The 17315-nt window shown below is 53.3% G+C and overlaps 4 protein-coding genes and 1 non-coding gene across 5 annotated transcripts; 1 reads left to right on the top strand and 4 right to left on the bottom strand.

Annotated features, from left to right (window-relative positions):
- Positions 1–283: 283 nt before the first annotated feature.
- Positions 284–5765, top strand: GLOTRDRAFT_119862 (phospholipid-translocating P-type ATPase; the record flags this gene model as incomplete). The annotated part of the gene is made up of 16 exons (XM_007865035.1): positions 284–313; positions 376–1289; positions 1341–1511; positions 1578–1776; positions 1829–2597; positions 2650–2883; positions 2940–3226; positions 3279–3536; positions 3589–3653; positions 3707–3790; positions 3842–3930; positions 3993–4099; positions 4160–4252; positions 4303–4422; positions 4473–5605; positions 5659–5765. The coding sequence occupies 15 exons, from the start codon at positions 284–286 to the stop codon at positions 5052–5054; spliced, it is 4002 nt and encodes a 1333-aa protein (XP_007863226.1). The 3' UTR covers positions 5055–5605; positions 5659–5765.
- Positions 5324–8548, bottom strand: GLOTRDRAFT_36429 (uncharacterized protein; the record flags this gene model as incomplete). The annotated part of the gene is made up of 12 exons (XM_007864713.1): positions 5324–5605; positions 5659–5823; positions 5876–6176; positions 6228–6325; positions 6395–6666; positions 6736–7135; positions 7280–7490; positions 7550–7642; positions 7738–7868; positions 7918–8106; positions 8173–8321; positions 8383–8548. 12 exons carry the CDS (start codon positions 8546–8548, stop codon positions 5324–5326), a joined length of 2457 nt encoding a protein of 818 aa, XP_007862904.1.
- Positions 8549–8894: 346 nt separating this feature from the next.
- Positions 8895–11528, bottom strand: GLOTRDRAFT_136729 (WD40 repeat-like protein). The gene is made up of 4 exons (XM_007865034.1): positions 10758–11528; positions 10509–10695; positions 10107–10455; positions 8895–10051 (listed from the first exon to the last, which is right to left on the bottom strand). The coding sequence occupies exons 1-4, from the start codon at positions 11480–11482 to the stop codon at positions 9039–9041; spliced, it is 2274 nt and encodes a 757-aa protein (XP_007863225.1). The 5' UTR covers positions 11483–11528; the 3' UTR covers positions 8895–9038.
- Positions 11529–12086: 558 nt separating this feature from the next.
- Positions 12087–17000, bottom strand: GLOTRDRAFT_114479 (uncharacterized protein; the record flags this gene model as incomplete). Its single annotated transcript, XM_007865033.1, has 16 exons — positions 12087–12582; positions 12644–12768; positions 12819–12855; positions 12917–12992; positions 13047–13264; positions 13314–13920; positions 13974–14114; positions 14164–14204; positions 14260–14280; positions 14337–14484; positions 14553–15132; positions 15189–15210; positions 15263–15825; positions 15877–16219; positions 16307–16710; positions 16844–17000. The coding sequence occupies 16 exons, from the start codon at positions 16998–17000 to the stop codon at positions 12313–12315; spliced, it is 3753 nt and encodes a 1250-aa protein (XP_007863224.1). The 3' UTR covers positions 12087–12312.
- Positions 16915–17006, bottom strand: GLOTRDRAFT_t38. Its single transcript has one exon. It is a non-coding gene; the product is annotated as a tRNA-Ser (tRNA).
- Between the last annotated feature and the right edge of the window lie 309 nt (positions 17007–17315).

The following is a 17315-nucleotide window of genomic DNA, read 5'->3' as shown; positions in this document are numbered from 1 at the left end:
GGTGGCAGTAGCACCTCAGAGTTGCTAAGGAGCCGCTACTAGCCTCCTGCGTCTGACTGGGTAGCGAGTAGCGAGTAACGAGTAGCGAGTAGCGAGTTACGCGTGCGCGTTGTGGGCGCATGCACGTGTACCGGGTAACGCCTTCCGGATGGACCGCCGGTAACGCGTTCGACTGGGCACTTTGCCACCTCGATTTTTCCGTGAAAAAAAAGGTCATACCAAGTACACCGTTATCACCTTTCTGCCTCGGAATTTGTTGGAGCAGTTCAGGCGGATAGCGAACATGTACGTCGTGCAAAGCTATGCTACTGAAGTTCTTGTTCCTGACGCTGCGTGCACCTGTTCAGCTTCTTCCTTGCTATTGCTATTCTGCAGTTCTTCTCGATATTCAGTACTATCAGTCCTGGTCTCGTCATCCTGCCTTTGCTCGTCGTCCTCGGTATCACCGCCTTGAAGGACGGGTACGAGGATATCAAGCGCCACCAATCGGACCGACGCGTCAATTACACCGAGGTCCGTGTACTCTCCGGCGGTGGTTGGTCAAATCCCAATGCCTCGGCTGGGAAGGAGAAGACGTTCGTACGCGGGATCCTACCCAGGTCTCGGAGAAACAGGAAGGTCAAGCAGGGTGGTGAGGCGCAGAACGCGGACACTGAGAATCTGGAGAACGCTGCTCCCTCAGAGGCCATCCAGGCGCAGACGCAGACCACCGATATGAACGAGCCGGATGTCGAGTACGACGACGACGAGTCCGTTCGCACGGGGGAGACAGGCCATAGTCACCATCTGTTCGGCCATCATCATTCCAACCGCCCTCATTGGCGGAACACAATATGGGAGGACGTCCGCGTTGGTGATATCGTGAAGCTGAAGGGCGATGAGTCGTTCCCGGCGGACATCCTCATTTGCGCGACCTCGGACGAGGAGAATGTCTGCTACGTCGAGACGAAGAACCTCGACGGTGAGACGAACCTCAAGTCCAGGAATGCCGTTCCGGCGCTCACCCATATGCGCACGGCTCAGGCGTGTGTAAGCAAGGAGAATGCGTTCCACGTCGAGTGCGATAGGCCGGACGTGAACATGTATAAGTTCAACGCTGCGGTCGCCACCAAACAAGGTAAATTCCCGGTGGACATGCAGAACGTGCTCCTGCGAGGGACGGTCCTGAGGAACACTGAATGGGTCGTTGGCATCGTTCTTTTCACCGGCACGGACACGAAAATCGTGCTGAACTCGGGTGGGGCGCCCAGTAAGCGGAGCAAGGTCGAGCGTCAAATGAACCCTCAGGTGTAAGTTCTGACATAGTAAGTCAAGGTGAAGCTGATTTATGGGACGTGCAGCTTCATCAACCTCATCATCCTCGCCGTTATGGCTGTTGTGTGCGGTATAGTCGATGCGGTTCTAGAGCAGAGGTACTACCCCCTGAATGCTCCCTGGCTGTACGGTGACACCCAGCCGGATGACAACCCTCGCATCAATGGCTTGGTTACCTGGGCGTTTGCTCTCATCACGTTCGTCGCTTCATTATTATTTATTCTGTATCGTTAGGGTTGACTGACAAACCGTACCATCCATAGGTTCCAGAACATTGTCCCCATTTCTCTGTATATCTCCATAGAGTTCGTCCGGACGTGCCAGGCGATCTTCATTTACTTCGACAAGGAGATATATTATGAGAAGACCAAGACTCCTACTCTGGCAAGGAGCTGGAACTTGTCGGATGATTTGGGCCAAATCGAGTACATTTTCTCTGACAAGACTGGTACCCTGACTCAGGTGAGTTGAACGCATGTGTGTCTGGCGCACTGGGTTCTGATGCCTTTGTCAGAATGCCATGGTGTTCCGGCAGTGCTCCGTCAATGGGAAGGTGTACAAGGGCGATGAGTCCTCCGAGGAAGACAAGGATTCGATCACGCGCGTTAAATCGGTTGCAGACAATTACAACAACGGTCGCCTTGCGAGTCCCACTTCCGAAGGATCAGGGACAAAGCAGGACGGCCAGGATGACCACTCCGTGCCCTCGACTCTTGACGCAAAGGGCGTGAAGCTGTCTTCGCAGGTTCTGACCCATTTCCAGGATTCAGTGCTCAAGCAGGACCTAGACCAAGCCATCCACGCAGCCCCCGACTCCGAGAGTGCCCCGCTCGCCCGCTCTTTGAACGGCTTCTTCTCAGTCCTTGCGCTCTGTCATACTGTGCTCACTGCCGAAGACCAGGAGACTGGTGCTATCGAGTACAAGGCGCAATCCCCGGATGAAGCCGCACTGGTGCAAGCTGCCGCGGACATCGGGTTCGTCTTCCGTGGACGTGACCGGGAAATTCTACGCTTGCAAACTCCGTTTTCCGACCACGTTGAGAAATACGAGTTGCTGAACATCTTGGATTTCACCAGTGCAAGGAAGAGGATGAGCGTTGTCGTGCGGAAGCTCGACGATGAGGACCAAAGGGTGTTCCTGCTTACCAAGGGTGCTGATAACGTTATCTTTGAGAGGCTCAAGCCTGGTAACGACGACCTGAAGAAGACGACGGAGCAGCATCTTGATCAGTTTGCGAGTGAGGGTCTGCGGACGTTGACGCTGGCGTATAAGGTCATCTCTGGTAAGCTTGGAGTCATCTGGCTTGCAATTCCAGAGCACTCAATATTTCAAAGATGAGGAGTACGAGCCCTGGGCTCGTAGATACCAAGAAGCGACTGTTGCCATGGAGGACAGAGAGGGCGCCATCGAGGCCGTCTGCGAGGAGCTCGAATATGACCTTCGTCTTCTTGGAGCTACTGCTATCGAGGATCGTCTCCAAGATGGTGTGCCGGAGACCATTGCAGATCTCAAGCGAGCCGGTATTAAAGTCTGGGTTGCCACCGGTGACAAGCTGGAGACCGCCATCGGTAAGCTTGCGTTATGTTTTCATCAGATGATTATAGTGGCTAATGCGTTGTTGCAGCCATCGGTTACAGCACGAACTTAATTGCCCGCGATTCAAATATCATCATTGTCCGCGGAGGCGACAAGTCTGTTTATCAGCAGATGTTGAATGCCTTCGAGCAGTTCTTCCCCGAGCACGATATTCTCGACGATGAACACATGGTGAACTACACCTGCTCGCCGTCCCGGGACGGGATGTATCCTCTTCAGCGCGTTAATACTGGAGTGTCTTCTCTTGTCGGACATGACAATGGCCAACGTCCTGGTGGGTTCGTCCTGGTAGTAGATGGAGCAGCCCTTCTCCAGGTCAGCGCTTTCTTTCGAGATACAGCAATCCGTTTGCTGATATTCTTTGCAGGCCTTTGCGGATGTCGAGCACAAGACAATGCTGTTGAAACTTGCCATGCAATGCGAGGGTGTTATCTGCTGTCGTGTTTCGCCGCTGCAGAAGGCTCTCGTTGTCAGGCTTGTGAAGGATGGCCTGGGTGCCATGACATTGGCTATAGGCGACGGTGCAAACGATGTCAGCATGATCCAGGCGGCCGACGTTGGCGTTGGTATTTCTGGCGAAGAAGGTTTGCAGGCCGTCAATTCTTCGGATTATGCGATTGCGCAGGTTTGTCTGTCTCTTCGTATGAAGTAACGGACTCTTACATGGCGATCTGCAGTTCCGATTCTTGAAGAGACTTCTTTTGGTGCACGGCCACTGGTCATACGCGCGTAATGGAAACATGTGAGCCGTATTGCTACTCGCGATTCGGATCCAACTAAGCTGTCGTTTGGCAGGATTGTCAACTTCTTCTATAAGAACCTTCTCTGTATCGGTGTGCTATGGTGGTTCCAGATTTACTGCGCGTGGAGTTCTCAATAGTGAGCTCTGATTTTTTCCGCGCTTTATTTCGAGAACTCATTCTCCCTCAGCGCCTTCGAATATACATACGTGTTGTGGTGGAACTCGTTCTTCACTATTGCTCCTGTCATCGCCATTGGATTGTTCGATCGCATTGTTGGTCAGTGGCCGAACTACTCCATAATACTTCGTGCGGGTTCTTATTACACATCCGACTACCAGATGATCATGTATTGATGGCCCTCCCGGAGTTGTACCACTACGGTCGAGAAGAATACTGGTTCGGCACCAAATTATTCCTCCTTTATTTGTTGGATGCTGTGGTCCAGGTGAGCAACGAGGATGCCCCTACCGCTGTGACTATGACAGTACTTATTTTTGCTCTCCAGTCGGCAATCATATTCTTCCTCATACTCTATGGCTACAACACCACGACTGCACGTGGTGATGGCTACGAGGTTGCTCAATATGAGTTCGCTACGGTATGCTCATTTTCTACTTTTGGGATTTACGTAATTTCATGTTGCTCTAGGTAATGGCGGTAGCAGCTGTCACAACGGCCAATCTCTTCAACGGTTTGAATACGGGAGTCTGGACCGGGTGGGTGTTCTTCGCCGTAGCCCTGGGTATCGTGCTGGTATGGGCTTACACCGTAAGTACCTGCTGCTTCGCGAGCTCTTCTGCGTCTCATTGATGTTGCAGGGTATCTATTCCATCATCTCGCCGGGTTGGTTCTCAGTCCCTGTTTACGGCAACGACCACTACCTTTTCCATTCCGCCTTGTTCTGGTTCGGCGTCCTCCTCACTGTTCTATTGTCGCTCGCCCCTCGATACGTTGCGAAGGCATACAAGTTTGGCTTTAACCCTGACGACGTGTCGATAATGCGTTGGGCACTCAAGAACGATCCTCATTTAGACCTTGAAGCTATTCACCGCTCATATGGTCTGGGCAGTATGCGGCGTCCAGTCTCCCGGGCTTCTAGCATGTCGAATCTATCAGTTCGACCTCCGCCTTCTGTTGATGCAAGGGGTAGCCGCACGGACATGTCTACCGGAATGCGGTCGACACACCGTGGGTTCGACTTCGCCACCGAGGAGCGTGGGGTTGCCATCCGTCGCATGCAGAGTAACCTGTCAGAACGTCGACAGAGTCAAGTGTTCTCCTCGAAACGGAAGCGAGCTGGGTCTCTGGTGTCTACATTACGTCGCGGACTGCGCAAGAAGCCCACGACGCCAACCAAAAATGAGAAGCCAAGGACACCGCCCCACGATGAGAAGCCATAGATAGTTGCGTCTCCAACTCCCACCCCCCTAGCATCCACCGTCTACCACTGCATCCACTACTGTATCCATTACCCCTGCCATTCGTTGTTCTCCAGTCGGTGCTTATTTATTTACAGATCACGATGCTTATGATAATACATTGGACTTCCATCTTGCCTCCATTTGTTGTAATATTACACGTTATAAATAGGCAATAAATAATGGACTCGGATAAAGCACTAGACGGAATTGACTATGAACCAGCTGCAGAAGTGTCTTCGATATCAAGCTTAGAGTCTAGGCAATTTCGCAGGTCTGTCCGACGATTTGGGGTCTGCAGTATCTTCCATAGTTCGTTTGATACCTGTCGAATCCTGGACCGCAATCTGCGATGTGTTGGGACCATCGTCGTCCTCGGATTCCGCTTGAAGATAATCGGACTCGTCTGTCTCTGGTAACTCCTTATCGTTCTTCTTTCTCCGTTTGCTCTTCTTTCCATCGACGCAGCCTTGTTCTTCTACATGACACACCTCCACTACTGTCTCGGCCCTGAGAAGAACGTCAATCCAAAGCTGACAATGATTTCAGTGTCTTGCGCCAGAGGATGGACGATCAGAAAGCTCACCTTCTGATTTTCCTGCAGTTTGTCGTCGGGACCCTTGACTTCCACAAACTTGCAATCGCGTGATTCTGAGTTCCAGACTATGAGATCTGGTACCCCGCCCGCTCTGGCAGAGTAATCTTCGCAGAGAAGTCGGCATATGGTAGACAGAGATTTACCGCCCAGACACTTTTGCAGTCGTTGTCAGCGCTGAAAGGGCGGTATGGACATCACTACATACGTCCGCAATTTCCAGGAGATCCTCCTTGGGAAACATGTCCCAACGCACACCAACACACCAGGTGCCCAGAGGACGGTGCTCGTCATCTGTCGTTTCTATCAACGCGGAAGCCTCCCCGTTCTCGATTTGCGCGAGCCGAGCGGTGATGAGGTCCACTCGCGAAAATAAGAAACTGTCCTCAGCAATATCCAACGGCGCAGACTGATACGGCGTCTCGAACGCGCCAGGAATAGGGGCGAATATGATGTCCCAGAACAGCAGGCCAAAGAGCATCCGGACGATGCTTCCTTCGCTGTGGTACCTGTACCACCATTAGAATCGCGGCTTAGCCAGTAGTTGACGACGCATATACCCTCGATACCCAAGGCTTTCATAATGTTGCAGAGCGAGGATTTCCACGGTCACCTCTTCCCCATCCCTCCCGTGCCAGATAGATTTACCTACCCATTTCTCAGCCTGGCGTGCCACACATATCAGCGAATTCTAGCGGCGAAGTGTAAGTGACCCTACCTTGCCTACCTCAATCTTCCCTATGGTAGGCTTGTTCTCGCTCTGCGAAAACGGCAAGGTCCGCTGGCTCAGCAAAGACTGCGTAGCGGCAGAGGGCCTATTCAACAGCCTCCCCGTCTGATCCAGCGTGAGGCTCGCCGCCTTATGTCGTACCCTGACACCAGTTATCCGCACTTCCTGGCATTTTCGGAGCTCGCCCTCGCAGACGTGACGTTCGTCGACCGGCACTTTCAGCCGCTTCTCGAGCGTAGTCAAGCGGCGAGTAAGCTTTGGGCGATATACTGATACGGGAAAAAGTCACAGGCAGCTCCCTATATGGCGTGCGCATAGTGGGATGGATATACACTCACTAAGATGCGTATCATCATCTTCCAAAGCCTCGATGACCACATCCATAGCGCGTTCGTGCGTCTCTGTATCTTTGGGGAAGTGCGTCATCAGGATCAGCGCCCGACGCTCATGCCACTGGCCACGTTTCCCCCTCCTCCATCTCTTCTGAGCTAACAGTTCTTCAAGGACTTGGAGCTCTGCAGCATACTCATGCAAGAGGCCCAGGGCGTGCGCTCCCTTATACACGATCCTAGTAAGCACATGCCCTGCGACATTTCCATGAGCACAACCACGAGAGAAGAATGGAGGGACGCAGAACTCACCACAATCAAAGCGCTGCAGCCCGCGCGGCCGCTCCTCGTGCTCTGTCTTAGTCCTGACAAGCGAGAGCCAGCGCGGGTACACAGACTCGAATAGGCGCTTCACCTCCCGCGCGGCCTGCACGCGCGGGCTCTCCTTCGCCTCCTCTTCGTCCCTACACATCGAGGAGCCTTTCACCTGGCACTGCGACTGGGACGCCGCGCGCTTCTGCATTCGCGTGGAAACAGGAGTCTTCGACGCGACACTTCGTCCTCGAGAGGCGTTGCCCGGCGTGGGGGCCGCGCCGAGGAGCTCGTCCACTTGGGCCTCCAAAAGTAAGGCTTCTTCATAAGATATCAAGGCTTCACGGGTAGGCCAGATGTCTGGTGTCCGATGGAACTTCACTACGTTGTATGTACGCTTCTTCGCGCGGCTGAGGATAGATTCGGTGAGGATAGTAGGTGAATATTGAGTGCTACAGGCAGGAATGTGTTTCAGTGACTGAACAAAGTATATGACAGGAAAGGCACGGACCTTCGCAAATAAATAACATTGACCCGGCGGAATAATTGCACTACAGAATCAGAGATGCGTATGCATGGTCCTTGACAACATCGGTCAAGAGCGCTGCGCGATCACGATATATTAAATCCTTACCCAATATGTCAAGCACCATCCGTCTCAACCTGTCGGTTTGGAGCGTCCCCTTGCTGATCCACGACGCAGGCAGCCTCGTCTGATGGAAGTTATCTGCCTTTGCTTTCCCCTTTGCTTTCGCGGCGGATTTCAAAGAGGCGGATAAGGTCGTTTGGCTCGAGGCGGACACTAGCAGGGCATCGATGAGAGGCCCTCGCTATAGGGTCGTCGGTTGGTGTTCACGGATGAGTGCTCATGGAGCGTACCTTGCTCTCAGCTTTCACCTTCATTCGCTTGGCGAGGTCTTTGAGCTGGGGGACGGTTAGACATTCCAATAGCTCTTGCAGGGTAGCTTGGCTGTCGCTCTCTGCAAAGATGCTTGAAGTCTCAAGGGAATTGGGCGCCGATTGTTCCGAGGCTGGACCATCTTCGGAAGTCGAGGACTTCAGCATAGGCTTGATGTCTTCTTCATCAACAGTTAAGTCAATGACCTCTGGCTCCTCCTCCTTGATTTCAATTACAGGAGTGGGTTTGGGTTCATTTCCGCAGAGCTCGTGGACAGCATCCAGGATGGCATCGCCTAACTCAGACTTGTAGTTAAGCGAGCCTAGTCCGTGCCATGTAGCCGGCTTCCGCAAGAGCAGGCGGATAAAGAGGTAGCGAGCATTATCTGAGTGAAGTAAAGGTGTAGGGTGACGTCTCCAGCATGATTACGGTAGAATGGCACTCACAGCTCAATTCATTGTATCTCTCGAAACAGTCCAATTCTGAGTCAGTAAATAGATGGGCTTCATACGCAAGGACTATCTTAAGCATCTCTAGTATCGGACGCGACACGTGAGCAACCCCAGGACGACCAAGATAATGATACCCACTTTCAAATAACTGAACATACATGGACTCTCCATCGCCTGCCTGTGTCTGTGGCGCCCCCTTCTCGTCCTTATGATCCCTGGCGCGGGCATCGTCCAAGTCATTTGTTTCAGAGTGATCCGGGCTCTCGTCTCCGGACCAAAAGACGAGTTTCTGAATGGAGTTTGCGGTGGGGGAAGCGAATGCCATTGTGAGTGTGTATCAGCAAGGGGGATTTGCGGAGAGGGCAGGGGTGGACATAGAAGTAGGTTCCAAAGCGCGTCCACAAATTACAAGTCCACGCCCCTATTCCGCGCCGTATTCGCGCTAGGACTATGCACGTGATCGTATATCGCAGACTGTTCGGCTTGTGGCAATATCTCAGTCTTCCTCACGACATGAAGAAAACATTGCGACCCTCAAGCAGACATGAAATCGATACATAAAACAGCAGCTACAACAGCATAATACCATAGCTACATAACATCTGGCGTAGAAACCTGAGGGACATGAGTACAACGGGTATACGAAGATCTCAGAACCCCCTCCTCAACCTATCATTCTCCTCCCGCAGCCTTCGATTCTCCTCGCGCAGCTCCCTCAGCTCCTCCAAATACTCCTGCATAGTCTCCTTCATCTCGCGCCGCCACGTCCGCCCCATACGCACCAGGTCCAGATGCAATCCCATCATCTCTGTCTTCGTGTCGCGCTGGAAGTCGTACATCACGTCCTGCACGATCGTTCGCAGCAGGTCCTGCGGGCTCGATCCATGACCAGGGCTGGGGGCGCCCCTCAGAGGAGAAGGCGCAGGCGCCCAGGTGTCCTGCGGAGGAGGCCGGCGGGGCGATATCACCAAAGACCTCTCGCCCGCGTCCTCGTCCTCGCCTTCCGACTCGCTCTCCTGCAGAGTCGCGCTCAGCCGCGCCTCAGCCGCGAATCCGACTCTCCTGCCCGGCTCCTCCTCCCCTGCTTTCCCCTTGCCCTTCCCCGCCGCCATCCACACGTCCACCTCCGGCGTCCCGTGGCCCAACACGCCCATCCCCCTCATCCTGCTCTTCCTATCCTTCTCCTTCATGGGCGGGGGCGTCAGCGGCTGCTTCTCGGGCGACGGCAGATCCGGCGACGGCGTGCGCCGCGATGTCGCGGCGCTGATACCGCGGTGCTTCGACGAGCCGGAGCTCCTGCTCGACGTCGCCGACAGCGGCCGCGATGAGGCAGAGCTCAGTGTCCCGGAAGATGAGGACGGGACGCAAGTTCCAGACGACGACGTCCGCATCCGCTGTCGCTCGGCGACTTCTTGGGACCGCGTAGACGCGTTGGACTTCGTCCTGGTTCTAGTGGCAGCTGATTCGGTCTTTTCATTCGCGGGCCTGGTCGGATCTGTACGCCCCGCTGACACGGCGCTCGTAGGACGCGATACGGGGGCTGCTTTGCCTGGAGAGGTACTGCGGGCTCTCTTCAAGGCCGAGAGAGTCTCTGCGATGTTCTCCTTCGCGCGGGCAGCTTCCACTTTTGCCGGCTTCATCTCCATCAGACTCTCGATTTGCACTGCCAAATATTTAACATTCAATGACACCCCGTACGACTTCAAACAAACGCTAACCTGAGATGTCTGCTACGCTCTCGGTGTTGCCGAGCGGATCCCGTACTGGGGAGAAGACTCGCTTCTCCCTCGGAGGCTCTGGAGTAGGCACTTTCGTTTCTTCAGCTTTCCTCGCTGCCGCCACGTTGGCCTTCAACTCCTTCCTTCTCTCCAGCGCAACCTTGGTAGCTGCGCCAGTGGCCGCTGCGGCCCCATCAACGTGCAGATGTACCTCTGCAGCCAACCTCGCCTTCCTACTCTCGGCTGCTGAGACTGTTCGCTTGCCAGGAACCGGTGGTTCAGCTGGCTTTCTGGACGACACGGTGTTTGCCTTGGGTGCAGGATCCGTGCTTGTGGCCTTGCCCTTTGCCTGTATACAACCATGTGAGCGAAGTAGAGATGTAGGACAACCTCGTGGCATACCTGGATAGCCATGCCTTGAATCCTATCACCTTCTTTGCTTACTACGATAGCCACGGGTGGTTTGTCCAAAGCACGAAGGCTCTTCACGAGCACCTTGCCGTTCTCCGTACCAATGTAGATAGCGTCTCCCTCGGGAGAAAAGAGCAGGGATGTGATAGGCACTTTGACATTGAAGTTCCGACGGGGCCTCCACAAGCCCAGTCAGCCACATATACAAACAAGACCGCTTAGCATGTCACTACTACTCACGATTTATCCTTCTCCAGATCCAAAAGCCCCACGTCCCCTCCGGTGGTCGCAATCGCGACCAGCGTCTTGCTGAATGGACTGCACGCGATCGCGACGACCTCGCCGCTCGTCCCGTCGGGCATGAGCGCGAGCTTGAGCGGCGCGGAGGGCCGCGTGGTGTCGTATACCGCCATCTGCCTGCCTATCCCCAGAAAGAGCCGTCCGCGCGAGTGCGGGTGGAACGCGCATGCGGTGATCTTCTGCCCGCCGGTGAGTGGCAGCCCGCGAAGCACCGTATGGGATGCCAGGGTGAGATTGTAGACGTGCACGGCATCGGCGGACGTCGAGGCAAGGAGGGTGGCGTCGTTGGAGAGGGCGAGGGAGGTGATGGTGGACTTGTGCGAGTCGAATGTCTTGCTGATCTTCCCCGTGCCGGAGCCGCATTCGAGGATGCAGACTTTGTTGCCCGCGCCGAAAATCTGCGTGTTGCCTTTGTCTTTGCTGACAAGGCATGTTATCGTCCCATATTCTGTCGTATGAATGGCTTTCGCCCCCTTCGCGAACGGGTCGTATCTAGAGACAGAGTTTGCAGATGAGATGAAGAGACTGGGGTTGTCGGTAGCGCAAGAGATTGCCGTCAGGCCATTGTCTTGCGGAGTGAACGAGGTTTCCGAAGTAGCAATGCCGCCTTTTAGCGTCGATGGCGGTAGAAGACTGAGTCCGTCAGTCGTAATTACGGCGAGCATATTGGCGCTGCCGTTGATTGACGAAGGTATTCAACGCAAATTCAAGCGGATATGGAGGTCTCGCGGGAGGTGAGAGGTGTCGGAATCCGAGTGATGGCTTCCAGTCGCGCAGACGGCTCGGATGAAAAGAAATGTAAGTGGCAACGACGTCGAACGCGAACTACAGCGCGTTCCATCACGTGACCGCGTCTCAGCCAATTGGATCTCGGCTGTACCATGTCATTGTCTGCTGAACCTACACTACCGGGACTCTGCAGGACCCCCGATAATTGGTATAAATGCCTGATCAGGTTCCGGACAAATTTTGGGACTTTAGAGCCCTCAATGGCTGATTTTTTACAGACAAATCGGCCGATTCTGGAGAACAGGCCTGATTTTTTCCCGGACATTTTGGTCAGACTTGGCCATTTCGACGCCATATTTACCCCGGCACCTGCCGGGGAAGCTAAGTTTAGACGTACTCACGCCACAGTTGCCTTTTAGTGCCACTTTTTCGCTGTAATGCCTGTTTTTTTCCGGACAAAAGGTCCAAAATCGGCGATTTTCTTCCGGACAAAATGGGACTACTTATGGGTCCTCGGGATCAGGCATTTATACTGATTATCGGGGGTCCTGACTCTGCAGGGTTGAAATCGGCAGAAACTGTATCTGTACACGGAGAGAAAGCAGGTAATACAACATCTAGAAATTAATCCATGATCTATACCGCATAATTATCACCAAACCTCCCTATACCCGTCTCTGCCCCGGATCGGTAAACCGCAGAGTTGGTCGCGCTACTAGTACATTATGATGATGCCCCGAAGCGCTACCAGGCGCGTCTCCAATGGTCAGTTAGCATGATCCGCTGCCTGTATCGTGTCCACGTCCGCAAAACGTATCGTCCTTTTCTTTGTTGGGGGTCCTTGCGGACTATGGATGCTGTGGTTCACCGCATCGACAGCATCTCTGACCGTGTTCAATTGTTGAACAGCTGAAGCAGACGATGAAGGCTTGGCCGTAGTACTTCCCTCCGACACGGGGTCTGGTACTGGAAGTAAAGGCATGTCCAGCCCCCTCTCAGTGGAAGTGTCCGCCGCCTGCTTCAGGAACTTCGGATGCTACGGCAGCAGCCGTCAGTGATACGTAACGAGGGTACATGGGCAAGTAAGACTGTCTTACTGCGATGAAGTGGCGCATCCCACTCTCTTGCACCAAGCGTGGCATTTTGCCCGATTCATCCTTCAGAGCTTCGCGTCTAGCTACCATTGCTTCTTCTGAGGTGGACCGGATAGCGAGAGCCTTGACTGTACCAAATTAAGCATCGCGAGCAAGGAAACCCCACGAATTAGCCCACCGGTGATTGGCCTTGTTTGCCCGATACGATGGGCCCGCTATGAGATTCAATGAACGATAATTAGCGGCGTAAGCTTCTAGCAGTGCGGTGAGGCACACCTTGATAGCCTGACTCTCAACGTCAGCCTGCCAGACAGGCTCACAGAAAATAATACGCGACGCCGCCGTGAGGTTTCTGTACAAGGAGAACTTAATGGAAAACACGATGTCCTTACGGATAGCTACTCACAATCCCCGAGCACCGTGCTTCAGGTCCATAAGGAACACCCGATACTTGTCCGAACTCTGGAAAGTCATGACCAGTTGTCGCCGTACTTGCACATCCACGTTCGACGTGAATTGTAGGTATCTAACACCAATTACGTCGAGGCCTTCGGCGATATACGCAAGTGAAAGAGTCATCTTGGAGAAGATCAGGAATTTCTCCGTTGATGCATATTGCATAACCTGTCATTGCCCTGAGATAGTGATGTTGAGAGAGACTAAGGTAATATACCTCGCGAAGAACGTAATCCAGCTTCGACGAGGTTGTCCAACCGATCCTTGCGCCTGCAACAGGCGAACGCGCAAGGAATGAACTTCTTATCGCAGAAGAGCCGTCAGATTCGAGGCCATGCGGGACATTTGTGTCATCCCCCAGCTCTTCGAGGCCCTCTCTAGCTCGAGCCAATCTCTCCTGGGCAGCCTCCAACTCCAGAAGGACTTCCTTAACCTTCTCCGGGGCCTTCTCTTTCCTGGCGACATCTATTGCCTTCAGAGCAGCGCTGTCCACTGCGTCTTCCTTCTTCTTGCGATTGGACTTCAGCGACTTCTCGTGGAGGAGGTGCAGCGTCTGCTTCGCACGATCTTCATCCGCGATTAGTTGGCCCCACCGGATGAGGATCCGCTCAGATGCGAGAGGGGTAGCCAAGACCATCTCTCGCAGCCGAACGACGCGGTCAGGTTGCAAGAAGCTCTCCGTGTTCTCGGATGAAGAGGGGTCTGACGGACACTGAAGTCTTGACCAAACACGGTATAAGCTGAAAGGCATGTTCTGCACGCGGTACTGTACGTCTGGATGGGCCTGCATAGCTCTCCACAGCGGGTCAGAGGCTGCCGCTCGACTGCAAGGACCGCTCGTCAGCGTGAATCAGGGTGCAGTCTGTAAAGGGCATACATGTGCTGGAAGGCCTCAGTTAGAAGTTCCGTGTCTTCCTTCGATACCCCTCTAGCAATGGCTCTCTCTACGGTACCGGCTTCCGCGCGACTAAGTTCTTCAGTGCTAAATGAAGCAGCGTCTGTATGCCAAAACATTGTCCTGCGCATCTTAGTTTTAGTCGCTGAAGACCGGCTGCGGGTGCACTTACTGGGTTATGTTTTCGGTGACTTGTAAAAGTGCATCTACATTCTATTTCCGTGTAGTTATGATGATTCTATTATCGGCGACGGTGATGGAAACTTACCGAGGGATGGAAGAGATAATCCTGGCAACGTCTAGGTTAGACCTGCCAAGATGTCCCAGATATTACTGATTACTCACTCTATCGACACGTTCAGAATCAATTGCATTGATTGCAATCGCAGCTTGAAGGGCATTATATGATTTCAATGCGTATGGGTCCAAGTCCAGCAGAACCGTTTCATGTCGAAGAGGGGGCAGGACCACATCTTTCTCCACGTCTTCGATGCTAGTGCAAGTTGTACTTAGTCGTCTAGATTTCGAAGTTGTCTTCAGACTGATCATAGTCTGACTTACCGATGTCTGATCATAATCATTGACATCACCTGAGTGAGGACTTGGATCGCGCCAGGAAGAGGACCGTCCACATGGAATAGCGGTGCCACCACATACTTGTTGAAGACAGAGGCGTCCGTGAGATGAGGTACGCGAACAAAGTGCGAGATCATAGTGCCAAGCTTCCGCAGATCCTCGCGATCGTCGGCAGTCCATTTTCGAGCCTGGGGTGCGACAGAGTTGCCAGTGTCTGAGCTAGACGTGTCCAGGTCGGCGGTATCTTGACAGGCTTGAACCTGACTTTCAGACTCTCCAGAACTCCCGAAACTTAAGCCCAACAGATTCGTAGTGGGGGTACCGGTTACGATCCACCGGCGCTCCGCACTTAACACGGACGTAAAGTGTGAGAGGTTGGTGGTAATTGCAGCAGATACATGGCCCTCGTCAACAACTAGACGCTTCCATCGCACTTGGAGCAGGGGCGACACTTTCGTTTGCTCGTCGCAATGACAGTCGGGCACGCGTGCGCCAGGAAAGGTGGGACAGACACATGTGTTCCACGAATATAATTGCGATACATCTGCTTTGGCCAAAGAAAGATCTATGGAATATATCATGTGTCAGAGTCTGCGCCGTACACAGACGCAGGAGGCTCACGATTGTGGCTTAGCAGGACAATCTGTGAGGAGTCTTTAAGGGAACTCGACAGACTTGGGGAATAGGTGACTTACGTCGTAATTCGATGCTAGCTCGGATGCACGGGGTAGGGCAACTTTAGGCCAGCCAATGAACACCCGTAGTGTGGCATCACAGTGTTTGTGGATCTCGCTGTCCCATTGGCCTACAAGATTGATGGGTACCACAATCAACGACGCCGATGTAAGATACATCTTTCTAGGTCCCGGTCTAGCAGGCTTCCTCGACACTCTATGCTGGTCTGGGACCTCGATTTTGAAGTGATAGTAGAATGGGCAGTTTGCCCGTTGAAGGCGCCATATTGGCAGGTGTTCGAGGGAATGCTCTTCCCCGCGCATTCCCGTACTTTCTGGATGGACACGAACATAATGGAGGAGCAGTTCAGTGAGCGACGGGATCTGATTTTGTTCGCTGGTTGAGGCTCGATGGCTCCGCACGCGCAAACGCCTTCTAGACTCGGTACATTCGATAAAGGGAAAATTCCTGAAAGACAAGGGCGTCATGACGGGACGCGGGTCCCAAATAGACTCCTCAGGTTGCGACATCTGATCTAGGGTGGCCAAGATGAGTGCGAGCACCATGACCGTCTTTCCCGTCCCTAGATAACATGTCTTGGAATTACATTGAACGGGAAAAATATCTGGCATACCTAGTTCTTCACATAACACGCCGCCGGGCGCTTGCGCCAGCGTTGGTCGCTCTTTCAGAATCTCCATGTCTCCGGGGCGTAAATGGAATGACTGTCTGTTCATCCCCGGTAAAGGTATATACAGGGGATCTGGGATAGCCGATTTGTTTGTTTCCTTGCCCAGCATTGCAAGAACGGATTCGGCTTGGTAGCCAAAGAGAGAGGACCGGAGCCCTTTAACACGGCCTCCGGACAGTATGCTTGGTATGTCTACACACGTCTGGCTTTGCGTGAGCTCTCCGCATAAGCTTTGCAGATCTGGTGATGGGAGGTCACTATAAATCCTCGTGGTCGTCCTATTATCCTGCTGAAGATCAGCCATGTGTACACGAAACGAGGATGCAGGGCCTACTATCTGTCTCGGAAGACTGGCTCGAGGCAAGGTCGACGCTGAGTCAACAATGCGCCCTTGCCATAGATTTTCGTCTTGCATTAGCCTCGCCATGACGCCTCTCAGCGCCTTACCTGCCTCCTTCACGATGCTTGAATGCCGAGCACGCAGCTCACCCCGTGCACCCGGAAGATCGTAAGGGATTAGGTAAAGTCGGACATGGAGAGCGGATAGTATTTTTTCATCCCTTCGGCAGGTCGGTAGAATGAACTGATTCAACGCCAGGAAGTCTATCCAGCGTAGCAGAAGCTCATCTTCTGCAGCCTCTACACGCTGGAGGAGATCTCGCGCAGCGAATTGGTGCCACCCGTCATCAACGTGCTTGTGCTCACAGTGCAGGACATCGTCATTTAGTCGGAAGGTGACTACACCGGCTGGGAGAAAATTCGACAAGATGTATGGCTCTGCGAAGGAACTTCGAGCCGGGGGAAATGCCTGACAATCGCCACAACAGGAGTGGCACATGAGTACTACAATCCTGTGAGAAGTAGAACGGTAACATCACGATTTAGCAGCTGAAAGAACGATAACACAAACCTGTCAACGGGGAACTGAAAGGAAAAGGAAAAATGGTTCTGCGAACGAGGTCGCTGGAAAGCCAAAAGATTCGACACCAGCAGGATTTGAACCTGCGCGGGCAGAGCCCAACAGATGTCGAAGTCATTCGAGTCTGTCGCCTTAACCACTCGGCCATAGTGTCTTACGCAAAGTAGTGTTTTGACCAGATAGTTTTAGAGTAAACACAATGTCTGTGCCAATGTGTCATGTGGGTGGACGGACCGCTTCCATCCCCACGTTTATCTATCCCGAGAGTGCACCGAGCTTGCGCTATATTCCACCGTGACTGACATGGACTGGTGAGCGCAGCCCCGCCCACCGCATAAGCCCGTTTGCTCACGCTCTGCAGCCTTGAATTTAACATTCATCAGCTCATTCTCACTGATCTAGCGTCCAATGTCGCGGAAGCGAACGGCACGCATGATGATCTTACCACCACCATAAACTTGTT

The sequence above is a fragment of the Gloeophyllum trabeum genome, assembly GCF_000344685.1.
Source record: "Gloeophyllum trabeum ATCC 11539 unplaced genomic scaffold GLOTRscaffold_00003, whole genome shotgun sequence".
Taxonomy (NCBI): Eukaryota; Fungi; Basidiomycota; class Agaricomycetes; order Gloeophyllales; family Gloeophyllaceae; genus Gloeophyllum; species Gloeophyllum trabeum.
Note: the sequence above shows the minus strand (reverse complement) of the source record. Positions and strands in the feature narration are given on the sequence as shown.

Bases quoted from the DNA above. Each gene is read 5' to 3' on its own strand.
- GLOTRDRAFT_136729 (XM_007865034.1), bottom strand. From the start codon at position 11,482: ATGCTCGCCGTAATTACGACTGACGGACTCAGTCTTCTACCGCCATCG. The intron at 10,696-10,757 runs GTGAGTAGTAGT...GGGCTTGTGGAG, and splicing joins GATCTGGAGAAGGATAAATC to GCCCCGTCGGAACTTCAATG. The intron at 10,052-10,106 runs GTTAGCGTTTGT...AATATTTGGCAG, and splicing joins GAGCGTAGCAGACATCTCAG to TGCAAATCGAGAGTCTGATG.